The sequence below is a fragment of the Cervus elaphus genome, chromosome 32 (genome assembly GCF_910594005.1).
Source record: "Cervus elaphus chromosome 32, mCerEla1.1, whole genome shotgun sequence".
NCBI classification, from domain to species: Eukaryota; Metazoa; Chordata; class Mammalia; order Artiodactyla; family Cervidae; genus Cervus; species Cervus elaphus.
This window is the reverse complement of record NC_057846.1, coordinates 43,801,086-43,825,387: the sequence shown is the minus strand read 5'-3', so window position 1 is coordinate 43,825,387 and position 24,302 is coordinate 43,801,086. Positions and strand designations below refer to the sequence as shown.

The 24,302-nt window shown below is 52.9% G+C and overlaps 1 protein-coding gene across 3 annotated transcripts in view; it reads left to right on the top strand.

Moving 5' to 3' along the window:
* Positions 1-19,925: 19,925 nt before the first annotated feature.
* Positions 19,926-24,302, top strand: part of ANK1 (ankyrin 1) — a 240,003-nt gene continuing 235,626 nt past the window's right edge. The window contains exon 1 of one of the 3 annotated variants that reach the window (XM_043893247.1): positions 19,926-20,360. In XM_043893247.1, coding sequence (XP_043749182.1) covers positions 20,235-20,360 — 126 coding nt within the window. In that variant the 5' untranslated portion in view covers positions 19,926-20,234. The remainder of the gene's footprint in view (positions 20,361-24,302) is intronic. The other 2 variants (XM_043893250.1, XM_043893248.1) reach the window with 2 other exon arrangements.

The following is a 24,302-nucleotide window of genomic DNA, read 5'->3' as shown; positions in this document are numbered from 1 at the left end:
GAACCAGACATACTGGAATTCGAAGTCAAGTGGGCCTTAGGAAGCATCACTACAAACAAAGCTAGTGGAGGTGATGGAATTCCAGTTGAGCTATTTCAAATCCTAAAAGATGATGCTGTGAAAGTGCTGCACTCAGTATGCCAGCAAATCTGAAAAACTCAGCAGTGGCCACAGGACTGGAAAAGGTCAGTTTTCATTCCAGTCCCAAAGAAAGGCAACACCAAAGAACATTCAAACGACCGCACAATTGCACTCATCTCACACACTAGCAAAGTAATGCTCAAAATTCTCCAAGCCAGGCTTCAGCAAGACGTGAACCGTGAACTTCCAGATGTTCAAGCTGGTTTTAGAAAAGGCAGAGGAAACAGAGATCAAATGGCCAACATCTGCTGGATCATCAAAAAAGCAAGAGAATTCCAGAAAAACATCTGGTTTATTGACTACACCCAAGCCTTTCACTGTGGATCACAACAAACTATGGAAAAGTCTGAAAGAGATAGGAATACCAGACTACCCAACCTGCCTCCTGACAAATCTGTATGCAGGTCAAGAAGCAACAGTTAGAACTGGACATGGAACAACAGACTGGTTCCAAATCGGGAAAGGAGTAAGTCAAGGCTGTACATTCTCAAACTGCTTATTTAACTTATATGCAGAGTACATCATGAGAAATGCTGGGCTGGATGAAGCACAAGCTGGAATCAAGATTGCAGGGAGAAATATCAATAATCTCAGATATGCAGATGACACCACCCTTATGGCAGAAAGCGAACAGGAACTGAAGAGCCTCTTGATGAAAGTGAAAGTGGAGAGTGAAAAAGTTTGCTTAAAATTCAACATTCAGACAACGAAGATCATGGCATATGGTTTCGTCACTTCATTGCAAAAGAGATGGGGAAACAATGGAAACAGTGACAGACTATTTTGGGGGGCTCCAAAATCACTGCAGATGGTGATTGCAGCCATGAAATTAAAAGACACTTGCTTCTTGGGAGAAAAGCTATGACAAACCTAGACAGCATATTAAAAAGCAGAGACATTGCTGATAAAGGTTCATCTAGTCAAAGCTATTTCCAGTAGTCATGTATGGATGTGAGAGTTGGACTATAAAGAAAGCTGAACACCAAAGAACTGATGCTTTTGAACTATGGTGTTGGAAAAGACTCTTGAGAGTCCCTTGGACTGCAAGGAGATCCAACCAGTCCATCCTAAAGGAAATCAGTCCCAAATATTCATTGGAAGGACTATGAAGCTGAAATTCCAATCATTTGGCTACCTGATATGAAGGACTGACTCACTGGAAAAGACCCTGATGCTGGGAAAGATTGAAGGCGGGATGAGAAGGGGATGACAGAGGATGAGATGGTTGGATGGCATCACCAACTCAATGGACATGAGTTTGATAAAGCTCTGGGATTTGGTGATGGACAGGGAAGCCTGAAGTGCTGCAGTCCATGGGGTCGCAAAGAGTCAGACATAACTGAGCGATTGAACTGAACTAATAAACCTAAAGAAATACACGCAAATGTGTCCCCGGATATGATTATAAGAGAGTTCATGGCAGTGAAATTTGTAATGGCCAAAGACAACCTGCATGTCATCACCAATAAAGTAGATGGATAATATGCATTTTGTACCTGCAAGGGCCATGCACCAGTCACAGTGAAAGAAGTCCAGTGCGTGTGATAAATCAGTCCTAGGAATAACAGTGAGAAAAGAAACCAAATATGAAAGATCCATAAGACACCAAGTACATGAACCATGCAATGAAACAATTGATAAATTGAATTTTATCAAAAGAAGAATCTTCTCTTCAAAAGACACCATAAAAGAATGAAATTTTATCCACAGGCAGGGTGGCATACACTTTTACCATACATACATCAGACAAAGGACTTGCAGCCAGAATAGATAAAGAATGCTTCCAACTCCATAATAAGACAAAGAGCTCAATTTTAAAAATGTGTTTATTTGCCTGTGCTGGGCCTTCGTTGTTGCATGCGGGCTTTCTCTAGTTGCAGAGAATGGGGGCTGCTCTGAGTTGCAGCGCGTGGGCTTCTCATTGCAGTGGTTTCTCTCGTCGAAGAGCTCAGGCTCTAGGGCGCTGGGGCTTCGGTAGTTGCGGCTCCCAGGTGCTAGGGCACAGTCAGTGGTTGTGGTGCATGGGCTCAGTTGCCCTGCCGCATGTGGGATCTTCCCAGACCAGGCATCGATCCTGTGTCTCCTGCATTGACAGGCGGACTCATCACCACTGAGCCACCAAGGAGGCCCCAATTAAAAAATAAAATAACCGAGTGACTTAGACACTTCACCAAAAGATGTATGTGAATCACCAATACATGGGTGAAAAGATGTTCACACCATTAGTCATGGAGGAAATGGAAATTAAGAGAGAAGAGACCTCACTTCATGAACAGGTCTATCTTAGAGCCCTGGGTGTGGAGCACTTCGACGTTTCATATGGTGCAGATGAGAATGCATGGGCTGCCACCGGCTGGAAGAAGTTTGACCGCTTCTTATAAAGTCAGTCGTAAACGGACCACACACTTCACTGCAGGTCCACTCCCTGGTTTTCACCCAAGAGCAGTGGAGGCATACATCTCTTCCAAAGACTGATCTGAAAATACAGCAGCTTGGTTCACAAATGCCCAACCCTGGAAAGCACCCAGTGTCCAACAGCTGCTGAATGGATGAACCAATGTGATTTATCCATCCAATGGAATAACAAATTCTGCAATAAAGGAAAAAGTACTTGTGTGTAACAGCAGAGATGAATCTGAAAAACACTAAGCTGAGCACACAAAAAGCTAGATTCAAAAGAGGACTTTCTGTATCGTTCCATTTAAATAAATTCTATAAAAGGCAAAACTGATCTCTAGTGACAGGAAGTAGATCAGTGATTGTCTAGGGGTGGGGAGAGGAATTGACAGCAGAAAGGGACGAGGAACTTCTTGAGGTGATGGACATGTCCGGTATCTAGTCAAGCTAATCAAACTGCACATGTAAAATGGGTCAAATCGTTGTGTATAAATTATACCTCTTACACTTGATTTAAAAACCAAACGAGAGATGTACACGCAAGTTCACAGCTGCATTATTTGCAACAGCCCCCAAATGGAAGCAGCCCAAGTGTCCACTGATGGATGAATAGACAAGTGAAACGTGGTCTATACATAGAAGGAACAATACTGAGTCTTTTTTTTGGTTGCACCATGTGGCTTGCGGGATCTCAGTTCACAAACCAGGGATTGACCCCGGGTCATGGCAATGACAAGCTGGGAGTCCTAACCACTAGGCCACCAGGGAACTCCCTATTCAGTCTTAAAAAGGAGGAAAATTCCGACATAGGCGACAATGTGGATGACATCTGAAGACATTGTGTGCATGCGTTCTAACTCGCTTCAGTTACGTCTGACCCTTTGCGACCCTTGAGACTATAGCCCGCCAGGCAACTCTATCCATGGGATTCTCCAGGCGAGAATACCGGAGTGGGTTGCCATGCCCTCCTCCAGGGGACCTTCCCGACTCAGGGACCAAAGCCACATCTCTGGCATCTCCTGCATTGGCAGGTGGCTTCTTTACCACTAGCGTCACCTGGGAAGCCCTTGAAGACATTACGCTCAGTGAAATAAGCCAGACACAAAAGGACAAAAGCTATACGATACCACTTAGAGGATGTACCTGGAGGAGTCAGGGTCACAGAGAGAAGGCAGAAGGGTGGTTCCCGGAGTCTTGGGAGGAGGAAGGGCTGGGGGGTGTTTGACCGGCTCAGGGTTTCAGTTGGGAAGATGAAAAAGTTTTGGAGGTGAATGGTGGTGGTGGTTTCACAGCAGTGTGGATATGCTTAATGCCACGGTGTACTTAAACATGCTTAAAAAGCTGAAATTTAGGTTATATCTATGTTACGACAATTTTTAAAAGAGAAGGAAAAGACCAAACAGGGGGTACTGGGGATCAGATTTTTCTCCCTGAGTCTTCTGAGAGGTGTGACTGCAGGTCAAAGGGTGTCTCAGGGGCCCGCTGTCCCAGCAAGATGAGGTTTGGGGGGGGTCTGCCACCAGGCACAGCCGGGTCACACGGCTGCTGAGAGAAGGGCTGAAAAGTTGCTGATGGTGCTCACAAGACAGGAATACACACGGGAGAACCGGAGCCGTCTTAGTGAGGCTTATGTAACCAGCTCAGACACGAGTCCTTTACGAGGGCTGCAAAGAGATCACGGAGACACTCCCAGAGACAGCAACCAAAGAAGACCTGGCAAGTGATGTTTCTGGGTGCAATTAACTAGTAATTAGTAGTAAGTAAAGTAAGATGTGGGCTTCCCTGGTGGCTGAGTGGTAAAGAACCCACCTGCCAATGCAGGAGATGTGGGTTTGATCCCTGGGTCGTGAAGACCCCCTGGAGAAGGAAATGGCAACCCACACCAGTATTCTTGCCTGGGAAATCCCATGGACAGAGGAACCTGGCGGGCTACAGTCCATAGGGCCACAAAGTGTCAGACACAACTCAGCAACTGAGCACATAGGCACGCATGCACAAGGTAAGACACGCATGCGTGAGACAATGAAAACCGCATAGGAGGGTCCGTTTGCATGTTTGTCTGATTCACTTTGTTGTAAGGCAGAAATTAACACAACATTCTAAAGCAACTCCAATAAAAATTAATTAAAAAAAAAAGATATGTTTGCAATGAGCAGCGCCTTCCTCTCCCATCCCCCCTCCTCCGTGCCCTCCCTCAAGAGCAGCCTTGTGAAGGATTTCCCTGGGTCTTTGCAGACAACCCTTGGTGTGGAATAGGTGGTTCACTCGCCAGTTTCACTACCCAGACTCAGGCCCCCCATCAACGCTCTTGTTCCTCTTCTCTGAATTCCTCACGCCCTTTTGCAGGGGCTCTGGGCTCCAACCACCACACCGGGCATTGCCTTGTTCTTGGTAAATGCTGCATGGTTCTCCTTTGGGGGGAAATACTCATCAAACAGGCAAATGCAGACCCCTTTCCACATCTCCCCAGGGCTGCGTGGCCTCTCCTGAGGCCTGGGCTGGCGCTCAGGTGCCCTGGCCACGCGGTGTCTCCTCTGCACAGGCCCACCTGCTTGGTCAGCCCTGCAGTGAGCTACACGGAGGCCCCATCCTCCGGGCCTAGACGCTGTCCTGCCCGCACAGCCTTCCTGCATCCTCTCCGCATCAGGTGCCGGCACCTCCTTGTTCACGGTCTTTCCTCCCTGCTTCCTGGCTCCCTTCCTTCTGAGCTGGCTTTGCAGCGGGGAGACGGCTCCCCTGATCTCCACCTTCACGGCCTAAGCCTCTGCTCTCGCCCAGGCTTCTGGGCCCCCCAGAGCCTTCTCCTTCTGCACTATGAGCACAGAGCCCAGTCAGTTCAGTTCAGTCGCTCAGTCGTGTCTGACTCTTTGTGGCTTCATGGACCGCAGCACGCCAGGCCTCCCTGTCCATCACCAACTCCCAGAGCTTGCTCAGACTCATGCCCATCAAGTCGGTGATGCCATCCAACCATCTCATCCTCTGTCATCACCTTCTCCTCCCGTCTTCAATCTTTCCCAGCATCAGGGTCTTTTTCAGTGAGTCAGTTCTTTACATCAGATGGCCAAAGGACTGGAGCTTCAGTTTCAGCATCAATCTTTCCAGTGAACACCCAGGACTGATCTCCTTTAGGATGGACTGGTTGGATCTCCTTGTAGTCCAAGGGTCTTTCAAGAGTCTTCTCCAACACCACAGTTCAAAAGCATCCATTCTTCGGTGCTCAGCTTTCTTTATAGTCCAACTCTCACATCCATACATGACTACTGGAAAAACCATAGCTTTGACTAGACATACCTTTGTTGACAAAGTAATGTCTCTGCTTTTTAATGTGCTGTCTAGGTTGGTCACAGCTTTTCTTCCAAGGAGCAAGCATCTTTTAATTTCATGGCTGGGACAGAGAGACCGCCTGCTGAGGCTCAGCGAGTTACTTATTCAAGTCTCAGTACGCACCCCAGGGGCCACTGCTTAGAGGCTCCGATGGGGATTCTGCCAGCAGCCTGGGTCTTGGACCTTGCACCTCGTTGGTGACCTTGACATCCTGAGGATGGTGGGGGATGCCTGTGAGATCTTCTGAGCCTGACGCTGAGACACACCTTGTCCCTGGGTCACAGGGGAACTCGAAGGAAGCTGCGTGGTCCCCTGGGTGCTGGGGAGCAGAGCGCATGTGGACCAGCCTCCCTCCTCAACCCTCCACATTACCCCGGGTCACCATCCCCCAACCTCTGCTCACACACGCTCCTGAGTCCAAAGTTGGGAGCCCAGAGCAGCCATGTAGAAATTCTATGGGGAAAAGACAAAAGGTCCAAAGAAATGCCAGGAGGGCTGGGCCTAACTCAGCACAGGATGAGGGCCCTGGGTGGTATTAGATGAAGGCAGATGTGGACATCAACCCACAATCTAAAAGCGCCAGAGGAAAACCACTATTAAGGAAATGCACACTGAATCCTTTAAAAGAAAATAAGAATTTTTTTTTAAAATCCATTATGAAGCAATCACCCTTTCCTTTTGCCCCTTCCTTTAGTTGATGTTTTTGGCATTTTCAAATTTTTATGTATTGAGTCTTCTTCAAGCCAGGCCCACAATTACAGAAAATTTCACTGGAGGGGAGAAAAAAAAAAAAAAGGCTACATTTATGCTTCTCAGGGTGTGTTTTTAAATACCAAACAGAAGGGCAGGAGGGAAAAAAATTACACGCCTTCTGGTGCCAAAAGGAGATTAAGAAACGAAAAGGCCTTTTGCAGTTGGATTGGGAAGAAGGTACTGGGGGATAAACGGTCCACTAACAGCTGAGCAAAGCCTGGCGCTCACCTGGAGAGCGCGTGGTCGAGAGGGTGCGTGCATTTTCCAAGCTCGTTATGCGATCTTTAACAAAAGTAGTTGGTGAAAGAAATGTGAGCACCAGGATGTTCTGGAGGCCTTTGAGAAATGGTTGTGGCTTTAATTAATTCATTAAACACATATGAATTATATATGTGAGAGACACTGTATTAGCGCGGTGTCTGCTGGGTCCTGGGCTCAGTTAGAGGCCCTGGGAAGACCGCAGACCCATCCCTGCCCTCTCAGGGCTGACCGTTCAAGTGGGAAAACACAAGAGAAACAAAATCCAGAACCGAAACTCGCAGGGTGACAGATAGCGCCCAGAGCGGAGGAGCGAAATATACATAGGACAGGGAGGAAGGAAGGGAATGGGGCTGAGGGGATGAGGCTTCAGGGAGCACGCTCAGGCAGAGTTTTGTGGGCTTGAGGTGTGTCCCCCCACCCCCAATCCATACTGAAGTCCTAACTTGCCAGCACTTCTGAGTGTCACTGTATTTGGACACCAGGTCTTTAAAGAGTTGGTTAAGTCAAAATGAGATCCTGAGGGTGGGCCCTGATCCAGGATGGCTGGTGTCCTTGTAGGAAGAAGAGAAGATGGGGACACAGATGCACATGAGGAAGTTCATGGAGGAGACATGGGGAAAAGATGACCGTCTCCAGGCCCAGGAGGGAAGCCTTGGAGGAAATACACCCGGCCGACACCTTGGTCTCGGACTTCCAGCCTCCAGATCCACAAGACAGTCCATTTCTGTCCCTCAGGCCACTCAGCATGTGGGACTTTGTTACGGGAGCCTTGGCAAACCCACACGAAGACCTCCCTGAGAAGGTAACTTCTGAGCAGTGGTCAGAAGAGAGGGCTGAGCCAGCAGGGGCGGTGAAGGTGCAAGGTGCAAGGGCCCCGAGGCATCGGTGCAGCCCGTGGGGCTGGAACAGCACAGAGGGAATGGACGCACAGGTAGCAGGGGGTCTGGGAGGTGAGGCGCGGGAGGCTCTGGCTTTTACTCTGAGCCGGGAAACCACTGGAGGGTTCTGAGCAGAGATGTGAGACACGGTCTGACCTATATTTTATCGGAAGCATCCCAGCTTCTTGCCCCGTACGACTCTCCATATTGGGTAGACCAGCAAGTATGCAGGGGGACCAGTTAGGAGGCTGGTCAGGGCTTCCAATGAGAAATGATGTCGGTCTCCACGAGGGTGGGCAGGGGTGGCGTGATAAAACGTGGCTGGATTCTGGTTGTGTTTTGAAGGCAGAGTTGGTCGGATCGGCTGGCAAATCTCGTGTACAAAGTGATGGGAAGAGAAGGGTCAAGAGCGCTGCATCAGCCGATCCACTGGAGGGAGGCAGCGCCAGCCCCTGGGATGGCAGCGGGCGGGGGGCCACCAGGGGCTCCGTGGTGAAGCCTCTGGCCTTAGACTGGCTGCTGGAAATCCAGACGGAGACCGCTGGCCGTCCTGGGGTGAGCGTGGCCTGAAGATTGACACAGGCCTCGTTGGCATTGGAGGGTCTCAGCCGAGAGCATGGGTCCAGGGGCAGAGGGGTCTCTGCTGGCAGAGGTCGGAGGATTGGCACGTGGACCAGAGCTGGTTCTGGGGCAGAGGGCGAGGTCAGGAGAGGAGCCAGGGGCGGCCAAGGCCAAGAATTGGGGCAAGGGACACAGAAAAGCTGCAAGCACTTTTATTTATTTATTTATTTTTAATAGAAATTTATTTATTTTAATTGGAAGCTTTACAATATTGTAAAATTTACTTTACAGTATTGTAGTGGTTTTGCCATACATCGACATGAATCCACCATGGGTGTACATGTGTTCCCCATCCTGAACCCCCCTCCCACCTCCCTCCCCATCCCACCCCTCTGGGTCAGCAAAGACTTTTAAATTGGGTGTTGTCTGTGGTAGTTACTCAGTCATGTCCAACTCTTTGCGACCCCACGGACTGCAGCCCATCAGGCTCCTCTCTCTGTGGAATTCTCCAGGTAAGAACACTGGAGTGGGTTGCCATTTCCTCCTCCAGGGGATCTTCCCGACCCAGGGGTCAAACCCACATCTCCTGCATTGCAGGCAGATTCTTTACTGCTTGAGCTACCAGGGAAGCCCTAAATTAGGTAGGGGCCCCGTTTTGAATCTGGAGATTTGGCAGGACCATCACTGGCCGTGGGCGTCTTCCCTTCCTCAGCACTGGCCACTCAGCAGATGTTTGTTGACACGGCCTGGGCTTCCCTGTGAGGGCATCTGGGATGCAGGGATGGGGACCTCTGGTCCAGTTCTGGTGACTGCACCCCTCCAAAATCCTTAGAGCCATCCTTCCTTGGTTCTTTTGCTGACTCATCTCCCTCATCCCCCCGGGAACTGCTGGGTCCCCAGGGTTTGCCCCTTGCTCACCTGGGTCTCTCAGAACCTCAGGGGGTCTCTGCGTCCCCTACTAGCAGATGCCCAGGACATGTAGTGACACAGACAAGCCTCCAGCTCTGGTCCTGCTGATGACCTTCTCTCCAGGTGGCGCTGGGGCTGGTCACCTACCTGTGGCCTGAATATTGTTTCCCATAAGCTGTAGCTCAGGGGGTTCTAAGGACAACAGGAGACAACAGACAGGTACCCACCACGGTGTCTGGGTGAGGGTGGTGGGGCGAGAGAGAGGGTGGCCCCGAGCAGGCGCAGAGCTGGCTTTTATGACAGCGGTCCTGACCCCTGTGTGAGTGAGGCTGGTTGATGCCGACAACTCAGGAGGTCGGGAACTTTGCTTGGCACCCATCCGGGCGGATGGGGCAATGGGAGGGAAAAGAAGGGCAGAGGGGCGTGAGTGAGTGTGACCACGGGGTTGGGAGGTGTGCAGACACTGTCCTCTGAGGGGCTATAGTGAGGGAGCGTGGCGAGGAGACTGGGAGCCAGGGAGGCAGGCTTGACCATCATCACCCTGGGGGGGCCCTTTACTTCCCTGGGCCACAAACAGGAAGGCAGCTGCTGAGTTTCTCAGTAACAGAGGAGAGTGAGTGTCAGGGGTTAACTATGTCCCCAGAAAGTGTTGCAGTCCTGACCTCAGCATCTGTGGATGGGACCCTGGGAGTATCACTCAGCCCTGTGTGTGACATAGGACCATCCCACTCAGAAAAAAAGGTCTTTGCTGATGATCCAAAGTTAATGCGAGGTCATTAGGGTGGGCTCTAATCCAATATGACTGGTGTTTTTATAAAGAGGAGAAATTTGGACACCTAGTCCCCAGATCTGTTTAGACGAGCAATTTCTGGGGTTTAAGCTGCCCCGTCCGCAGCCCTAGGAGACACCATGGTGAGTGATCAGATGAGAAGGTGCAGGCTGGAGGCTGGACCTGCCAGGGGTGTCACAGCTGGGCAAGGAGCTCCCACTGGGGAACCAGAGCAGGGCAGGAGTGGGGAAGAGCCCACAGTCGCAGAGAGGAAAATGCCACGACCCGAGGAAACACGAGCAGGAAACCCGCGCAGACGCTGCAGGTAAGAGGAGTATTCTGAAGGCTGATAAACACTTAGCGGGGTACACAGCTTCTCTCGCCATCAGAAACACAGATGGAAACCACAGCAGGCAAGCACTGCTCGCTCACCGGAAAGGCGGAACCATCAGTGATACCAAGCACAGGCCAGGATGTGGGGCCACTGGTGGGAACGTCCCTGGTGGGAACACAGCTCGGTGTAATCACTTCGGAAAAGTTCTTGTGCCAAACAAAATGCACTCATGCCCGATGATCAAGCCATTTCACTCCTGGGTCCTCACCCAGCACAGATGCGAGTCAGCGCTTCTGTCCACGGAAAGGACATATGTGATTGCTGTATCCATAGCAGCTTTCTTTACTGCAGCCTCCAGAAATAGCTGGTGTCCATCAGCATGAAGGGGCCTCTCAGGTGGCTCAGAGGTAAAGCATCTGCCTGCAATGCAGGAGACGTGGGTTCGATCCCTGGGTCGAGAAGATCCCCTGGAGGAGGGCATGGCAACTCACTCCAATATTCTTGCCTGGAGAATCCCATGGACAGAGGAGCCTGGTGGGCTAGAGTCTGTGAGGTCGCAAAGAGTCAGACACAGTTGAGCAACCATGCGTGAGCACACATCAGTACGAGGATGGGTAAATGGTTGCACATTCACACCATGGAATAAACTACATAGTAATGGCAAGGAACCGACTCCCGAGAGATGCAGCAACGTGGATGGCTCTCAGAGATGCGGTTTTGGGTGAAGCAAGGCCCGTACCAAAGGGTCTGTGTTGTGAAACTCCATCAAGATGACGTTTAAACCCAGGTCAAGTTATCGAAGGGGAGGGAGGTCCGAAGAGTGTTGACCTCAGGGGCAGGCACCGTTAGGGAGGAGGTCAGACGTAGCCCGCTGCGGTGCTGGAAACGTTCCCCACCTTCATCGGGGTGGCGGTACAGGGGTGGACGCGCTGAATCGCTGTGCGAGGGGGGGGGTAGAGGCGAGGGGCCATCGTTGCAAGCCACCCCTCCATGCTGACTCCGAGTTCGCACTTGAATAGGTCCCTAGGTGATTTGAATGCAAGTTCAAATTTGAGAACAGATTTTGAAGAAAGACTCCGGTCTCTAGTGGGCAGTGGAACTGGGGGTGGAAAGGAGAGGAAAGGGGGAGCTCCGTGGGACCCCGGGTTCCCGACGAGTGAACAGGTGAGTGGTGGGGGTGGTATCTGGGAACAGAGATGCTGGGGAGGGTGGGGTTGGGTGTGCCCTCTGAGGATGCTGCCTCCAAGACTTGGTCCGCTGCTTGACTCCATCTAGGGAGAGAGATCAAAGCTCTAGTTAGAGACCCAGTGTCATTAGAAAGTGGGTGCAGGTCATTGCCAAGCCCGGGATCATGGCTGGAAAGTGAAAGTGAAAGTCATTCCTTCCTGTCTGACTCTTTGCGACCCCATGGACACAGTCCACAGAATTCTCCAGGCCAGAATGCTGGAGTGGGTAGCCTTTCCCTTCTCCAGGGGATCTTCCCCACCCCACCTAGGGATCGAACCCAGGTCTCCCGCATTGCAGGCGGATTTTTTTTACCAGCTGAGCTATCAGGGAAACCCAGGAATCACGGCAGGAGGAGTGCTAAACTGAAAGGGTCCGGGGCGGAGTTCTTACTCACGAGTCCCGAGAAGAGCTGAGTTAGGAGACAGGAGGGGAAGCAGGCAAGAGTGGGGCAAGACCCGGGAACTTCGGGAGACACAACCGAGCCAGATGCCCCCGGGAGTTACCTTCAGGGTGGAGACGCAGCTGTAGGTTCTGCGAAGCGGACAGCGTGTTCGGGGTGAGCGGTGGGAAGCGGCGACTGCGCTTTCGGGCAGCTTGGTGGTGGAGCGAAGGGCCGGTGGGGCTGTGGGCATCATGGCTAGTGGAGAGGCATTGCGCGGATGTCTGCGGAGCCAGGGCTGATTGAAGCCGTATTATTTCAGGAGGAGGGAGGGGACGAGGTCCGGAGGACAAACCAAAGGAGGAGGGTGGACCAGGGGGGTGGGCGTAGACAGGTCCACGTGCTGAGAGGTGAGGACGGTCAACCTGGCGCTTTCTTCTGTGACGTGGAAGACACGGGCACGCGTGGAGTGTGACAGGGGGCTGGGGTGGGCGGCGCAAGGCACGGGGGGCGCAGACAGGAGGGGAGCAGTCGGGGCCTCCTCGGGCTCTGGGGCAAGGGGAGTGAACGCGTGAATTTGATTCCAGCATTTTCCAAGAATGCAAATGTAATAATACCTCCTTCTGTTTTTCTGTTTCCTTCGAGTACCTTGGCTTTAGGGCTCTTTTATCTCTTCAAATCCCACTCTGGAAAAGGCAATGATTAAAATGATAAGTTCCATCATAAGTAAACCTTGGGCAGGAAATGAGGAATCCGGGAGCTCAGGGATCACCTTTGTGGTGAGCTCCTGACATTCTTTTGGACAAGGATGGGAGACAAGGGAAAGCCTTCCTCAAATATCAGAAGGGACATCACACGGAAGAAAAGTTTGATGAGTTCTCCCTGTCGGCAATGCAGGGGCCAATAAACGCACTCAGAGTGGCTGTGGGCACAGATGGAGCAGAGAATGGGCCCTGCAGGCCGCCTGGGGAGTGACCTGGCTTGGGAATGTGGGACGGAACAGAGGGGTCCAGCGCTCACACTGGTTGGGAAATGGAAAGGCAATTCCTTTGGATTCTAAGATTCTCTGATTTGGAGCTCTGATCCTCTGATTTTTGATTCTCTGATTTTTCTGGCTCGCATTGGCCTTGCACCCCTGTGGGGGTGGCCCTGGCTGGGGGGCTGGGACCCACAGTGGGGCAGGAGAGCCTGTGTTCTCAGAGGGCTCAGAGCTGCTAGAGGCAGAGCTGGACAGGCCTTCAAGCCCCTCCTCCATCTAGGATGTCAGCCCCCCGCGTCGCAGCAAAAGCATAGACTCTACAGACTTTTTGTTCCAAACCCAGGTTTCCTAGGTGGCGCTAGTGGTCAAGAACCCACCTGCCAATGCTAGAGACATGAGAGATGTGAGTTCGATCCCTGGGTCGAGAAGATCCCCTGGAGGAGGGCATGGCAGCCCACTCCAGGATTCTTGCCTGGAGAATCCCATGGACGGAGGAGCCTGGGGGGCCACAGTCCACAGGGTTGCAGAGTCTGACACAACTGAAGTGACTTCGCACGCACACACGCGCTAGGTCCCCTTGGCTTACCAGCCAGAGACCTGGAACAGGTTATTCACTCCGTGCCTCAGTTTCCTCACTTGTAAAATGGCGATGGTGATGATGGCGGCTCCCACATGGAACTGTTCTTGGGGTCAAATATGCTCAGAAGAAGGCCTGGCACATTCAGGGTATTTTAGCTATTTATATTATTTAGCAGCAGGGAGGCAGCTTTTATCTCGGGAAGCTTTATTAATTATTAATAATGTTTCTTTTAAGAACACAAATCGGTCTAGTTGCATAAACTCATAATAACAGAATGGGGTTGGGAATTGGAAATTCTAGGGAAGAAAGCAAAAATATAAAAGCGGATGCCCTGCCTTTCCTTTAAGAGCAAAATTAAAAGACTCCACTGAAATCTAGAGTTTCCTTGAGTAGTAATTGTCTCTGGGGAGGAGAGAAAAACAGGGGCTTCCAGGGACTATCTCCTGCGCTGGGGTTTCAGTTCACATCCCACAGTCACTTTCCTGGCCATCTGAGTGGACAGCCCATGCTGACCCTGGGTGCACGCAGGACCCCAGGGAGCAAGAAGAAAAGGCAAGCAAAGCCAAAGGACGGTGACAGTCCTACCCCACCAGCTGGTCAAGAGATGTGGGGGTGCCCCTGGCGATGCTGTGCAGAGCCTCGTGGGTTCTGCTTCTACAGCCTCGGGGCACAGGCCGGTCCTCTGGTTGTCTGCCTACAGACAGTACCGCGTGGGTGGAACTCAGGTCACTGCTGTTACTTCCCCACCGCGGGGCCTGCTGACTCACCTGCCCAGCCAGTCATCTGCTGGTTCCCTTTAGGTCAGCCTGGGAGTTAGGGAGCTTGGCTCTGAATTCTGACTCTGAGTATTACATGTATGACCTCAGGGAATTTAGATCAACACTTGGTAAAGAATCTGCCTGCAATGCAGGAGATCCAAATTCGATCCCTGGGTCGGGAAGATCCCCTGGAGAAGGAAATGGCAACCCACTCCAGTATTCTGGGAATACTTGCCTGGGAAATCCCATGGAAAGAGGAGCCTGGAGGCCTTAGGGTCACAAAAGAGTCAGACGTGACTGAGCCACTAAACCACCACCCCCACCTGGCCTCGGCTTCCTCATGCGGGAAACAGGGACAAGAAGGCTCTTGTCATAAGAAATAAATGGTGTACAATGAGTATCAGTGCTTTGGGCTCAATTAATAAATGGTGATTCTTTTTACTATCATCTATTGACATGGGGATTTTTCACTTTCATGCATTGGAGAAGGAAATGGCAACCCACTCCAGTTTTCTTGCCTGGAGAATCCCAGGGACGGGGGAGCCTGGTGGGCTGCCGTCTATGGGGTCGCACAGAGTTAGACACGACTGAAGTGACTTAGCAGCAGCAGAATTGACATGGGGAGTGTCTAGAAGGGCTATCCTCTGAACCCCATAGATCAGGGATCCCCAGCCTCTGGGATCTAATGCTTGATGATCTGAGGTGGAGCTGATGTAACCATAATAGAAATAAAGTGCACAATAAATGTAATGCCCTTGAATCATCCGGAAACAAACCCCCTCCCTAATACCTGGCCCATGGAAAACTTGTCTTCCATAAAAACAATCCCTGGAGCCACAAAGGTGGTACACAGATGACCAACACTGTCTGTCCTCTGACCAGGATGGAGGAATCCCTCCAGTGGCCAAGATAGCTGATGCTGTCTTTTTCTCCCATCTCTTTTTCTGCTGATGGGACTCAACTAGAGCAGCCGCAGTCCCCTCGTCACCGCGCCCATGTCCAGATCATCCTGTTGGAGCAAATGCCTTCAGACGGCTCAGTCGCATCTTCTCCTTCTCAGTTTGCAGCCTTCTCAGTACCTAAGATCCAAGGGAATGACCTTATAAGTGACCCCCAGCTGTGGACCAGATTTCCATTTTGCCCTCACTGTGGTTTTGGAAATCTAGGGCCATTCAGAGGGAATTTGGGGGAACTGAGGTGGGACCTTTGTACCCACCTCCCACTGTTGATCAGCATTTCCCCTTCGCACCTCGGGGGTTTTTGTTTGTTTTGTTTTTGATCTTTGAAAGGCCCCTGTAAGGATCTCCTGTATGGATGTGAGTTGGACTATAAAGAAAGCTGAGCACCGAAGAATTGATGCTTTTGAACTGGGGCGTTGGAGAAGACTCTTAAGAGTCCCTTGGACTGCAAGGAAATCCAACCAGTCCATCTTAAAGCAAATCTGTCCTGAATATTCATTGGAAGGACTGATGTTGAAGCTGAAGACTCTTAAGAGTCCCTTGGACTGCAAGGAAATCCAACCAGTCCATCTTAAAGCAAATCTGTCCTGAATATTCTTTGGAAGGACTGATGTTGAAGCTGAAACTCTAATACTTTGGCCACCTGATGCGAAGAACTGACTGCTTGGAAAAGACCCTGATGTTGGGAAAGATTGAAGGCAGGAGAAGGGGACAACAGAGGATGAGATGGTTGGATGGCATCACTGACTCAATAGACATGAGTTTGAGTAAACTCCAGAAGTTGGTGATGGACAGGGAGGCCTGGCGTGCTGCAGTCCGTGGGGTTGCAAAGAGTTGGACACGACTGAGCGACTGAACTGACTGAATGACTGTAAGGATCTAGACACGGAGAAATCAGGATTCTGGAGCTAAAAATGACCTTAGACACCAATTTGTCCAACTCACTGCCTTAAGAAACAAAGCTCACTGCAGCACTTTCTGTTTACTGAATTGTTTCTCCCTGGCCCTCCTGGCCACCCTTTAAGGGAGGTATTATCAGTATCTCTCTATGTCTATAGATAAGCAAATTGAGTGATTTAGTGCGACGTGTTGGTTAAGAATATGCACTCTGGAACCAGACTGCTCGGGTTCCAGTTGTGGCTCCGTTGTTGACTAGCTGTGTGACCTTCAGTGAATTAGTGCCCGTCCGTGCCCAGCGCCCCCATCTGGAAAACGACGCTAACGCCCAGTGCAGCGGAGGGCTGAGTGAGGGTCAGCGCGTGTTATTGTTGCAGACGTCCTGCAGGTTCTGTTCCTGACCACCACGGTAAAGCGAGTGTGTATGGCAATAAAGTGAGTCATCTGAATTATTCGGTTTCCCAGTACAAATAAAATGATGTGTACACTCCACTGTGGTCTGTTAAGTGTGCAAAAGCATGACATCTTTAAAAACGTGCCTACCTTAATTAAAAAACACTTTATGGCTACAAAGTGCTAACCAGCATCTGACAATGCAAGGTGGCCACAAACTTTCATGCGGTGACCCAAGGACAGGAGCAGATGAAACCAAGGAGGGTCTTGGAATGCAGGAATGGAAAAACCAGACCCTTATCCACCTTCCCTCCCATCCCCAATGTTATAACTATTAATGAATTTCAGGTCCTCCTGACCAGTATAACCTGTCTCCCCTCTTTCCCCATATAGGGATAAGGTATTTGCCTTACTCTTCCCCCCAACCCAATATACCTGCCTTCATCCAATCAGCAAATGACCCTCGAGACCCCTATCCTACTCCTTACACGCAGGGTATAAAGATGAATCAAGGACCCCTGTTCAGCGTCGGCTCTCCCTGACCATCAGGAAGTCAGCCCACTGTGCTGGCAGCCACTCACCCCTCCCCACTCTAATAAACTTTATTCTTCTTTTCATTCTGCCTCGTGTCTGGGAATTCTTTTCCAACCTGCGCACAGACCACAACACTTCATTTTGTAAAAAGTGTCGTGTCTGGGAAGTGCAGGAAAGTGAAATGCAATAAAAGGAGATAGGCTGTCTTCCTTGAGCCAGTACAGAGTAGACTTGCTGATTTCTTCAGCACACGTTTATTGAGTCACTACGGTGTGCCTGGCCTGCAACGTGCTGACGATACAAGGGTGGGCAAAACCAGCGTTCCTTCCCTCATGGACCTTAACGTCTAGTGGGGAAAATGGGCACTGGTGGGAAGTCACACGCGTGTGCAGTTGTTCCGCGGCAGGTCTTATGCAGGAGTCACAGTGGGGAAGGTAGAGTCGGCAGGGCCTCCAGAAGAGCTTCCTTGAAGAAGTGAAGACCACCTTGATGTCTGATGATGAGCTGGACTTAGGCAGCCTGGGGATGGTGGGGTGGGGTGGGTGGTCAGGCAGAGCAGTCTGAGCAGGGGGTAGTGAGGTCTGAGTCCCTGCGGAGGGACAGCCCTGACCCCTTCAAAGGCTGCAGAGGCTGGAGCCCAGGGTACTAGGGCTAGTCTGAGGAAAGACCAGTCGGTGGGAGGAAGCGTCTGATCCTTCAGAGCCTCACCAAAGATTTTCTTCATCCCCAGAGCAAAAAAAGGATGCTGAGCTGAGATGTGACAACCATCAGATCAGTGTTTTCAGAAGATTCGTGTGATTGCAGTGTTCGGGATGGGTTGTGGGTGACCGAGGGGATGCAGGGATGATGGAAGGAGGACAGGGGTGGGGCACCGGTGCGTGGGCCTGGCATTTGGAGGAGAGGTCTGGGCTGGAGATAAAATATGTGCCTTGTTGGCAGGGTAATTACAGCCAGGGGCATAGGGGTGCTGCTCTGGGAAGACACTCTAGAGTCACCTTGTCCCAGAAACCACGAGTCACCTGCAGCTCTTACATGACTGAAACGTGCCTCCTCTGAATTTAGATGTGCTGAGTATAAAATACACACTGAATTTTGAATTTATTTGAAATTACATTTATTATACTAATAAAACACCACTTCCGTCATGGCTCAGCTGTAAAAAATCCACCTGCCAATGTAGGAGACATGGGTTTTAACTCTGGGTCAGGAAGATCCTCTGGAGAAGGAAATGGCAACCCACTCCAGTGTTCTTGCCTGGAGAATCCCATGGACAGAGAAGCCTGGTGGGCTACAGTCCATGGGATTGCAAGAGTCGGACACGACATATCGGCTAAACAACAAGAACAGTGTAAAACAGTGTGAACTATGTCACTGATACTTTTATATCGGTTGTATGTTGAAATGATAACATTTTGGATATAGTGAATTGAATAAAATATATTAATAAAATGAATTGTACCAATTTCTTTGAACTTTAAAAAAATGTGGCTATTTGAAAAATTAAATTACATGTGGAACTGGGATTAGTGGCTTCTGTCATGTTTTGCTTGAACAACGCTGATCCAGGGTGAGAAAGGGAGAGGGTCTAGGACCCAGCCCTGGGAAAGATGTTCAAAGCAAGATTTCAGACAGCACCTAAGCTAAGGGGAAGCAGCTGGGTAGATACGGTTGCCAGGGACAGGGAGACCGAATGCTCACTTCCAGGCTCTCCTCCGGCTGGTTAGCCTGCCTCAAGTCCTGAGTTTCGGACAGTGGAAAGAAGCAGAGTATTTGATCAGAACTTCTCACTAATTCTGAAATACCGTCCTCCACCAATTCCTCTTTAGCTCTATGTGGACCAAGAGCTCCCTCCCACTGGCCGGGCTAGAAGGGGCCTGGGAAAGGCCCCAGGCTGAGGGACAGGGGCTGGCACTGGGTCACGCAGGGAGCTGGGGGATGAGCCGAAGGCCCCTTCCCCTCCGCAGCATGGGTTTGTGGCCGGTGACCCACGCGACCAGGGGTGTGGCTCGTACAACCGCACACACAAGCGCAACAGGGGTGTGAGATGCCAGGAATTGGGGGGGGGGAGGTGTCCCCGGGGCCGAGACCTAGATCCATTCCTCTCAAAAGACAACTAAAGGCAAACTTCATCTCGGACGCGTTTCCTATCTGTAATTGGTAAATATGCAAATGAAAGGCCCACATGGTCTGGCCGGGCAAATCAAGCTCTAGGCGAGCGACTGGGGGAACCGGCGCTTCCGGGGAGCCTGGGCACCGCGCCCCTCCGCGGGCGCCCGGGGCGGAAGGCCGGGAGGGCTCGGGGTGGGGGGTGCGTCCCGGCCCCCTGGGCCGCCGCCGGGGGGCGCTCCAGGCCCGGACCCGCCGCGCCCCCCAACCCCCGCCCTGGCCACGCGGGCCTGGCCTCCGCGCCCCGCGATGCGGTCGCTTCCGCCGCCGCTTCCAGGCGCGCTGGTCGGCAGGGCAGCGTGGGTTCGCGGCCCGTGGCCGGCCGCAGCCTCCCCCGCGTCCCCCGGCTCGTTGCAGCGGGGCCCTCCGGCAGCTCCGGGCGGCGAGGCGGCTTTGTTCCCGCGACCCGACGGCGCGGGGGCCCGTGCGTCTGGCGGCGGCGGCGGCGGCACTGCAGTGGCGGAGCCCGGCCGGCCCGCGCGCCTGCAGCCGGGCGCTCGCAATGCGCCAGCGCGGGCGCCGCGCGCGCCGAACCTCGTCGGGCCGGCGGGGCAGCCCGGCCGCCAGCTGCTCCCGCGCCCTCCTGCGTTAACTGCTGGGGTCCGCCCCCTCCCCGCGGCCCGCGGCCCGCCGCTCGCCGCAGTACGAGCCGCCTCCCCGCCCCCGCCCCCCGCGCCGCCGCCGCCGCCGCAGGAAAGGGAGGGGGCCGGAGGGAGGGGAGGAGGGAGGCGGCGGGGCAGAGCCCAGAGCCCGTCCCGGGCACCCGCCAGGAGCTCCGGCCGCGGCGGGAGGCGCCATCCGGGGGCCGCCGGGCAGCCGCCGCGCGCCTCGCCCTCAGCGCCTCTCGCGGCCGCGTCCCCGCCGACCCGGCCGCAGCCTCCCGCCGCGGGGAGGGCAGCTCCCCCCGCCGCCCGGGACCCCCCGACTCCACGGAGGGCAGACTCCTTTTTTCCTCCCCGGGAGGGTGTCGCCACCTGGATCGCCAAGTGCGAAGGGCCCGGGAGGCGGGGACCCACCGGAGCACGGTGACCGGCCATGGCTCAAGCGGCCAAACAGCTGAAGAAAATCAAAGACATCGAGGCGCAGGCCCTCCAGGAGCAGAAGGAGAAGGAGGAATCCAACAGGAAGCGGAGGAACCGCTCCCGTGACCGAAAGAAGAAGGTAAGGGGAGAGGGGCGGCGAGCCTGGAGGCGGAGGCGCCCGGAGGTGGCCGCTGGGGGAAGGGGCGCGGCGGAGCCCGGAGAGACAGGGGGGCGCGGGGCCCCGCGGCCGGTCCAGGCGATGTTGCCGAGCGCAGGGCGCGCGGGGCAGGAGCGGTGGAGGGAGGGGGCTTCGGTGCGGCCGGAGGAGGACCGGGCAAGGGGCTGGAAGGGCAGAGCGGGCGGCCCGGAGGCTGAGGGCGCGCTGGAGCCCGCCCGCCCGCGGAGACCTTTCAGCACCTTGGACAGACGCCGCGGGCCCGGCGCCGCCGGGAGGAACTTTTCCGCCCCCGCCTCTCGTGGTCGGCGCGGGGTGGGGGGCTGCTGGCCGCCTCTCCCGGGCTTTCCAAGGAAGCCGCTTTGGGAAATGCGGCCCCGGGCTCTAGAGACCGCTCTGCCCGGGGACCCACTCTCGGAGGCGGAGAGCCTCCTTCCCAGATCTCTGAATGGTGGGGCCTCTGCCCTTTCCCCACCCTCCTTGAACCCCAGGAAGCACCTTGACTGACCCTGTGGGGTCCCCGGGGCAGAACAGCTTAGCCTGGTTGCGGGGGGAGGCGCGGAACGGGTGGGCATTTGGCACCATCTCCAGTTCGGGTCACTCAAGATGAGCAGCGGATGACCGAAGGAACTTCCCTTTGGAAACCGGCCGCGGGTGCTGTCCAGCCTGGCCCAGGGGCCAGATCAGAGAACAGGTCTCCTTTCTGTGTAGGAGTCGGTTGGTGGTGGGGGCGGGGGCTGGTAGTGACAAGACAGCCCCCACAAAGACCCAGACCCCTTAGGGAAATTGCTCTCTGTTCAGCACTCTGGGTCTGGGGCCTTCCTACCCCCAACTCAAAGCACCTTTTAATAAAAACACCTTTGGTGAGAAACACCTTCACTTGTGGAGGGAGGGAGTCAGTTGACTGGGTGAGGGCTCCAGTTGGGGTGTTGTGGAGCCCCCCCCACGGAGGAGGCCAGGTGTCTATGGATGCGGTTCTTTGGGTTGGAGACAGGCCCAACTTTGGCTCCAGCAGAGCCATTTTAACCTGCGGGCAGAGAGGTGGGGCATGGCCTGCGAGCCCATTGCCTGGGAATGTGGCCCTCGGGGTTCCCGGACTGAGATGCTGGTCTTGGTTGAGAAGGAAACATTTTTTTTTTTTTTCCTTGAAATTGGCTCCCTCTGAGAAAGAAGTTTGAAGCCTGGGGTTGACAGCAGCGTGGGGACAGGCTGCCTGTGGGTCCTACCTACTCCTCCTCGTACCAGCCAGTCGGCAAGACCCACATCCAGCCCGTTCCTCGAGATGAAATCCAGGAGCAGAGACATTCTCTGATTGCAGCCCAAGTGGCCGGTGCGCTAAGCTTTCCTATATCCCTTCCAAAAAAGCAGCCTTCCTCCCCCGAGGGACTGCTGTCTCATGTGTAAATAGTAGTTGCACCAAGGCACCACCACTTTAGCAGGACCTAAAAAGAAGCCTTCCCCAAACTGACAGGGATCGAGAGTTTGGGTTGGTGCCACGCAGACAGAACGCTCCATCAGGTCCTTCTGCTGGGTCTGAAATACTGGAGCCCATCTTGTGAGCCAGGCCGGGGGGAAGTCTGGTTATATCTGACAGTGCTCACCCACTTTCTTGGCATGAATGTAAACTTCTCCTTAGGAAGGCGTGTTCTCTATTTCCATCCCTGCCTCGGGCTTTAGGAGCCAAGCCCATCCTCTCCCAAACTGCTCACTCAATGTTTTTATCCCACTTTTTGCTCCCCAGCCTCTTCCTTGATGCTCCTGAGACCGTAAATATATATATATATATTTTGAACCAGAGTCAAAACAAAACTCTCCCTTTCCTCTCTTCTGAGAATTCTTTCCATTCTCTGTAGCTCCCTTCAATATAACTCTGAATCCCAACTGCCTGCAAGACACACATAGAAAAGTAGCAAGTCCAATATTCTTTTTGTTTCTTAGTCTGGACATTCTTGGTCAACTTAATCTCCATGTCAAGTCGAGATGATAACATATTCTGCGCTACCCCCCCACCCCCCAGCCAGTTGGGTTATTTTGTTTTACTAGCTGGTCACAGCGTACTGCGTCAGTAAGCATTTGAAAATCTTCCACACAGATTTTCATTATTTTACGCAGTGTCCTGGGTGCTAGGAGGGATACAGCAATAATAAGGAAATCTGAATTCAAAGTGGTAGCGATGCTGTAAACTCTTCAAGGGATTTTTGGGGTAGAGGGGCACTAAGGTACGCAATGAGGTGTGGGGTGCTGCATTTGTGTTTTGTAATGCTAGTGAGTTCTTTTTGCCATCGGCCTGGTCTTGCGAGCCATTTCAGAGAGCTGAGTTAAAATTTATAGCAAAAGGCAACATCGCAAGAAGGTGGCAGGCCCTTGGGGAAAGGTGAGGGAGGCAGAGCACTGCAGGAAGGCTGGCTGGAGGACGCGCGTGCAGGAGCTGGTTGAGCAGATGGCCGAGGCGGGGGTGGGGGCCCAAGGGAGGGTTCACATAAGGTGAGGTCTTCGTTAGACCCATTTTTCACCAACGAAGTCATGGTTTGAGGTGAAGTGTGTTAAGACCGAGCAGCTGAGGACTCTACCCTGGTCACCCCAGGCTCGGGGACGCTGTGGAGCCACCCTCCTCTCAGCACGAAGAAAGAATTCACACATGCAGACAGTCGTTTGATGCCAGTGAACTGGTAATTCAGGGGAGCGCGGAGCTCAGCAAGGGCATTCTGGATTTACGGAAAGGGAAGGCGTTTGTCCCACGGGTAACCTACTTATCGGGGCCTGACGGAGCAGAACCGCAGCGCTCCCCATTTGTAGAAATCATCACGGTTGTAACTTCAGCGGTGGCTGCAGCTTTTACAGTTGCTGGTATTGTGTGGGAAGGCGCTGGCTGAGGGGTGTTGTGCAGCGGCCCTGGAGGCTGCTGTTGTGACGTGCTGACTGACACAGATAGAAACCACCTCGACGCAGGGAATTGAGCTCAGACTCTGTAGCTGGAAAAAGGCCTGCATTCTTCTGGGGCCTCATTCAGTTTTCTGCTTGTGCAGCGTATGTCCTCATCAGATGCCTGCCGTTGGAGCTGCAGCTTTATGGGGAAAAAAAAAAAATAAGACCCAGTATTTATGATGCTGACTTGATAAGTCCCCTGTGTCTGAAGATGGGGATGGAAGTAAATAAACTGCAGGGCATGTTTCAAGCAGGTATTTGCATTAAGAATGGCAGCTTTCTAAGGCTGAGGACGCCTTGGGCATAAGGACATGTGTGCTTTTTCTGCCTTCTTGAAGCTTGAGGTTGGGAGATGAGGATGAGGAGTTTGGAGATGGAGGTGAGGCAAGGCAGAATTCAAAAAAGAGGGAAGGGGAAGTGGGAAGGGGAGGGAGGTAGACAGAGAAGGGGGCTGGGCTCTCAGCCCTACTTTAAGGGGTGACCCTCAGCCTGCAGCGCCTGTGAGTGCCCCGGGGTGGCATTTACTGAGCTCTCTCCTCATCCCTTACTCTCTCCACCTCCTTCATCCTCTGATGCTGGTGAAGGAGGGGACCAGGCCCTGTTCGCAGCTGTCCATCTGATACCCAGCAGGCATGCCGTGAATGTGGGGATGGGGATGGGTGGGTGAATGAGTGGGGTCTTATGTCTGTCTCTATTCATCTAGGTGATTCTTGTCATCGCTTGTGTTAGGTGAGCAATGCGCTCTTGACTGTCTTTTGGGGGCACCTGAAGAAAGCCTGACATTTCTTTCATTCCTGATCACTTTGCAAACCACCGGAGCCTTGTAGGCAGGCAGTGGAACCATTTAATTTTTTGGTGCAGTGACTTCTACCACCAAGCCTGCAGTTAATTCCTGACAGGGTCCCTGCTGCACTAAATGTCAAGTGAGTTTAGCCATTTGGAACAGCAGTGTTTGCACAGGGCCCCGAGGATCCCAGCGGA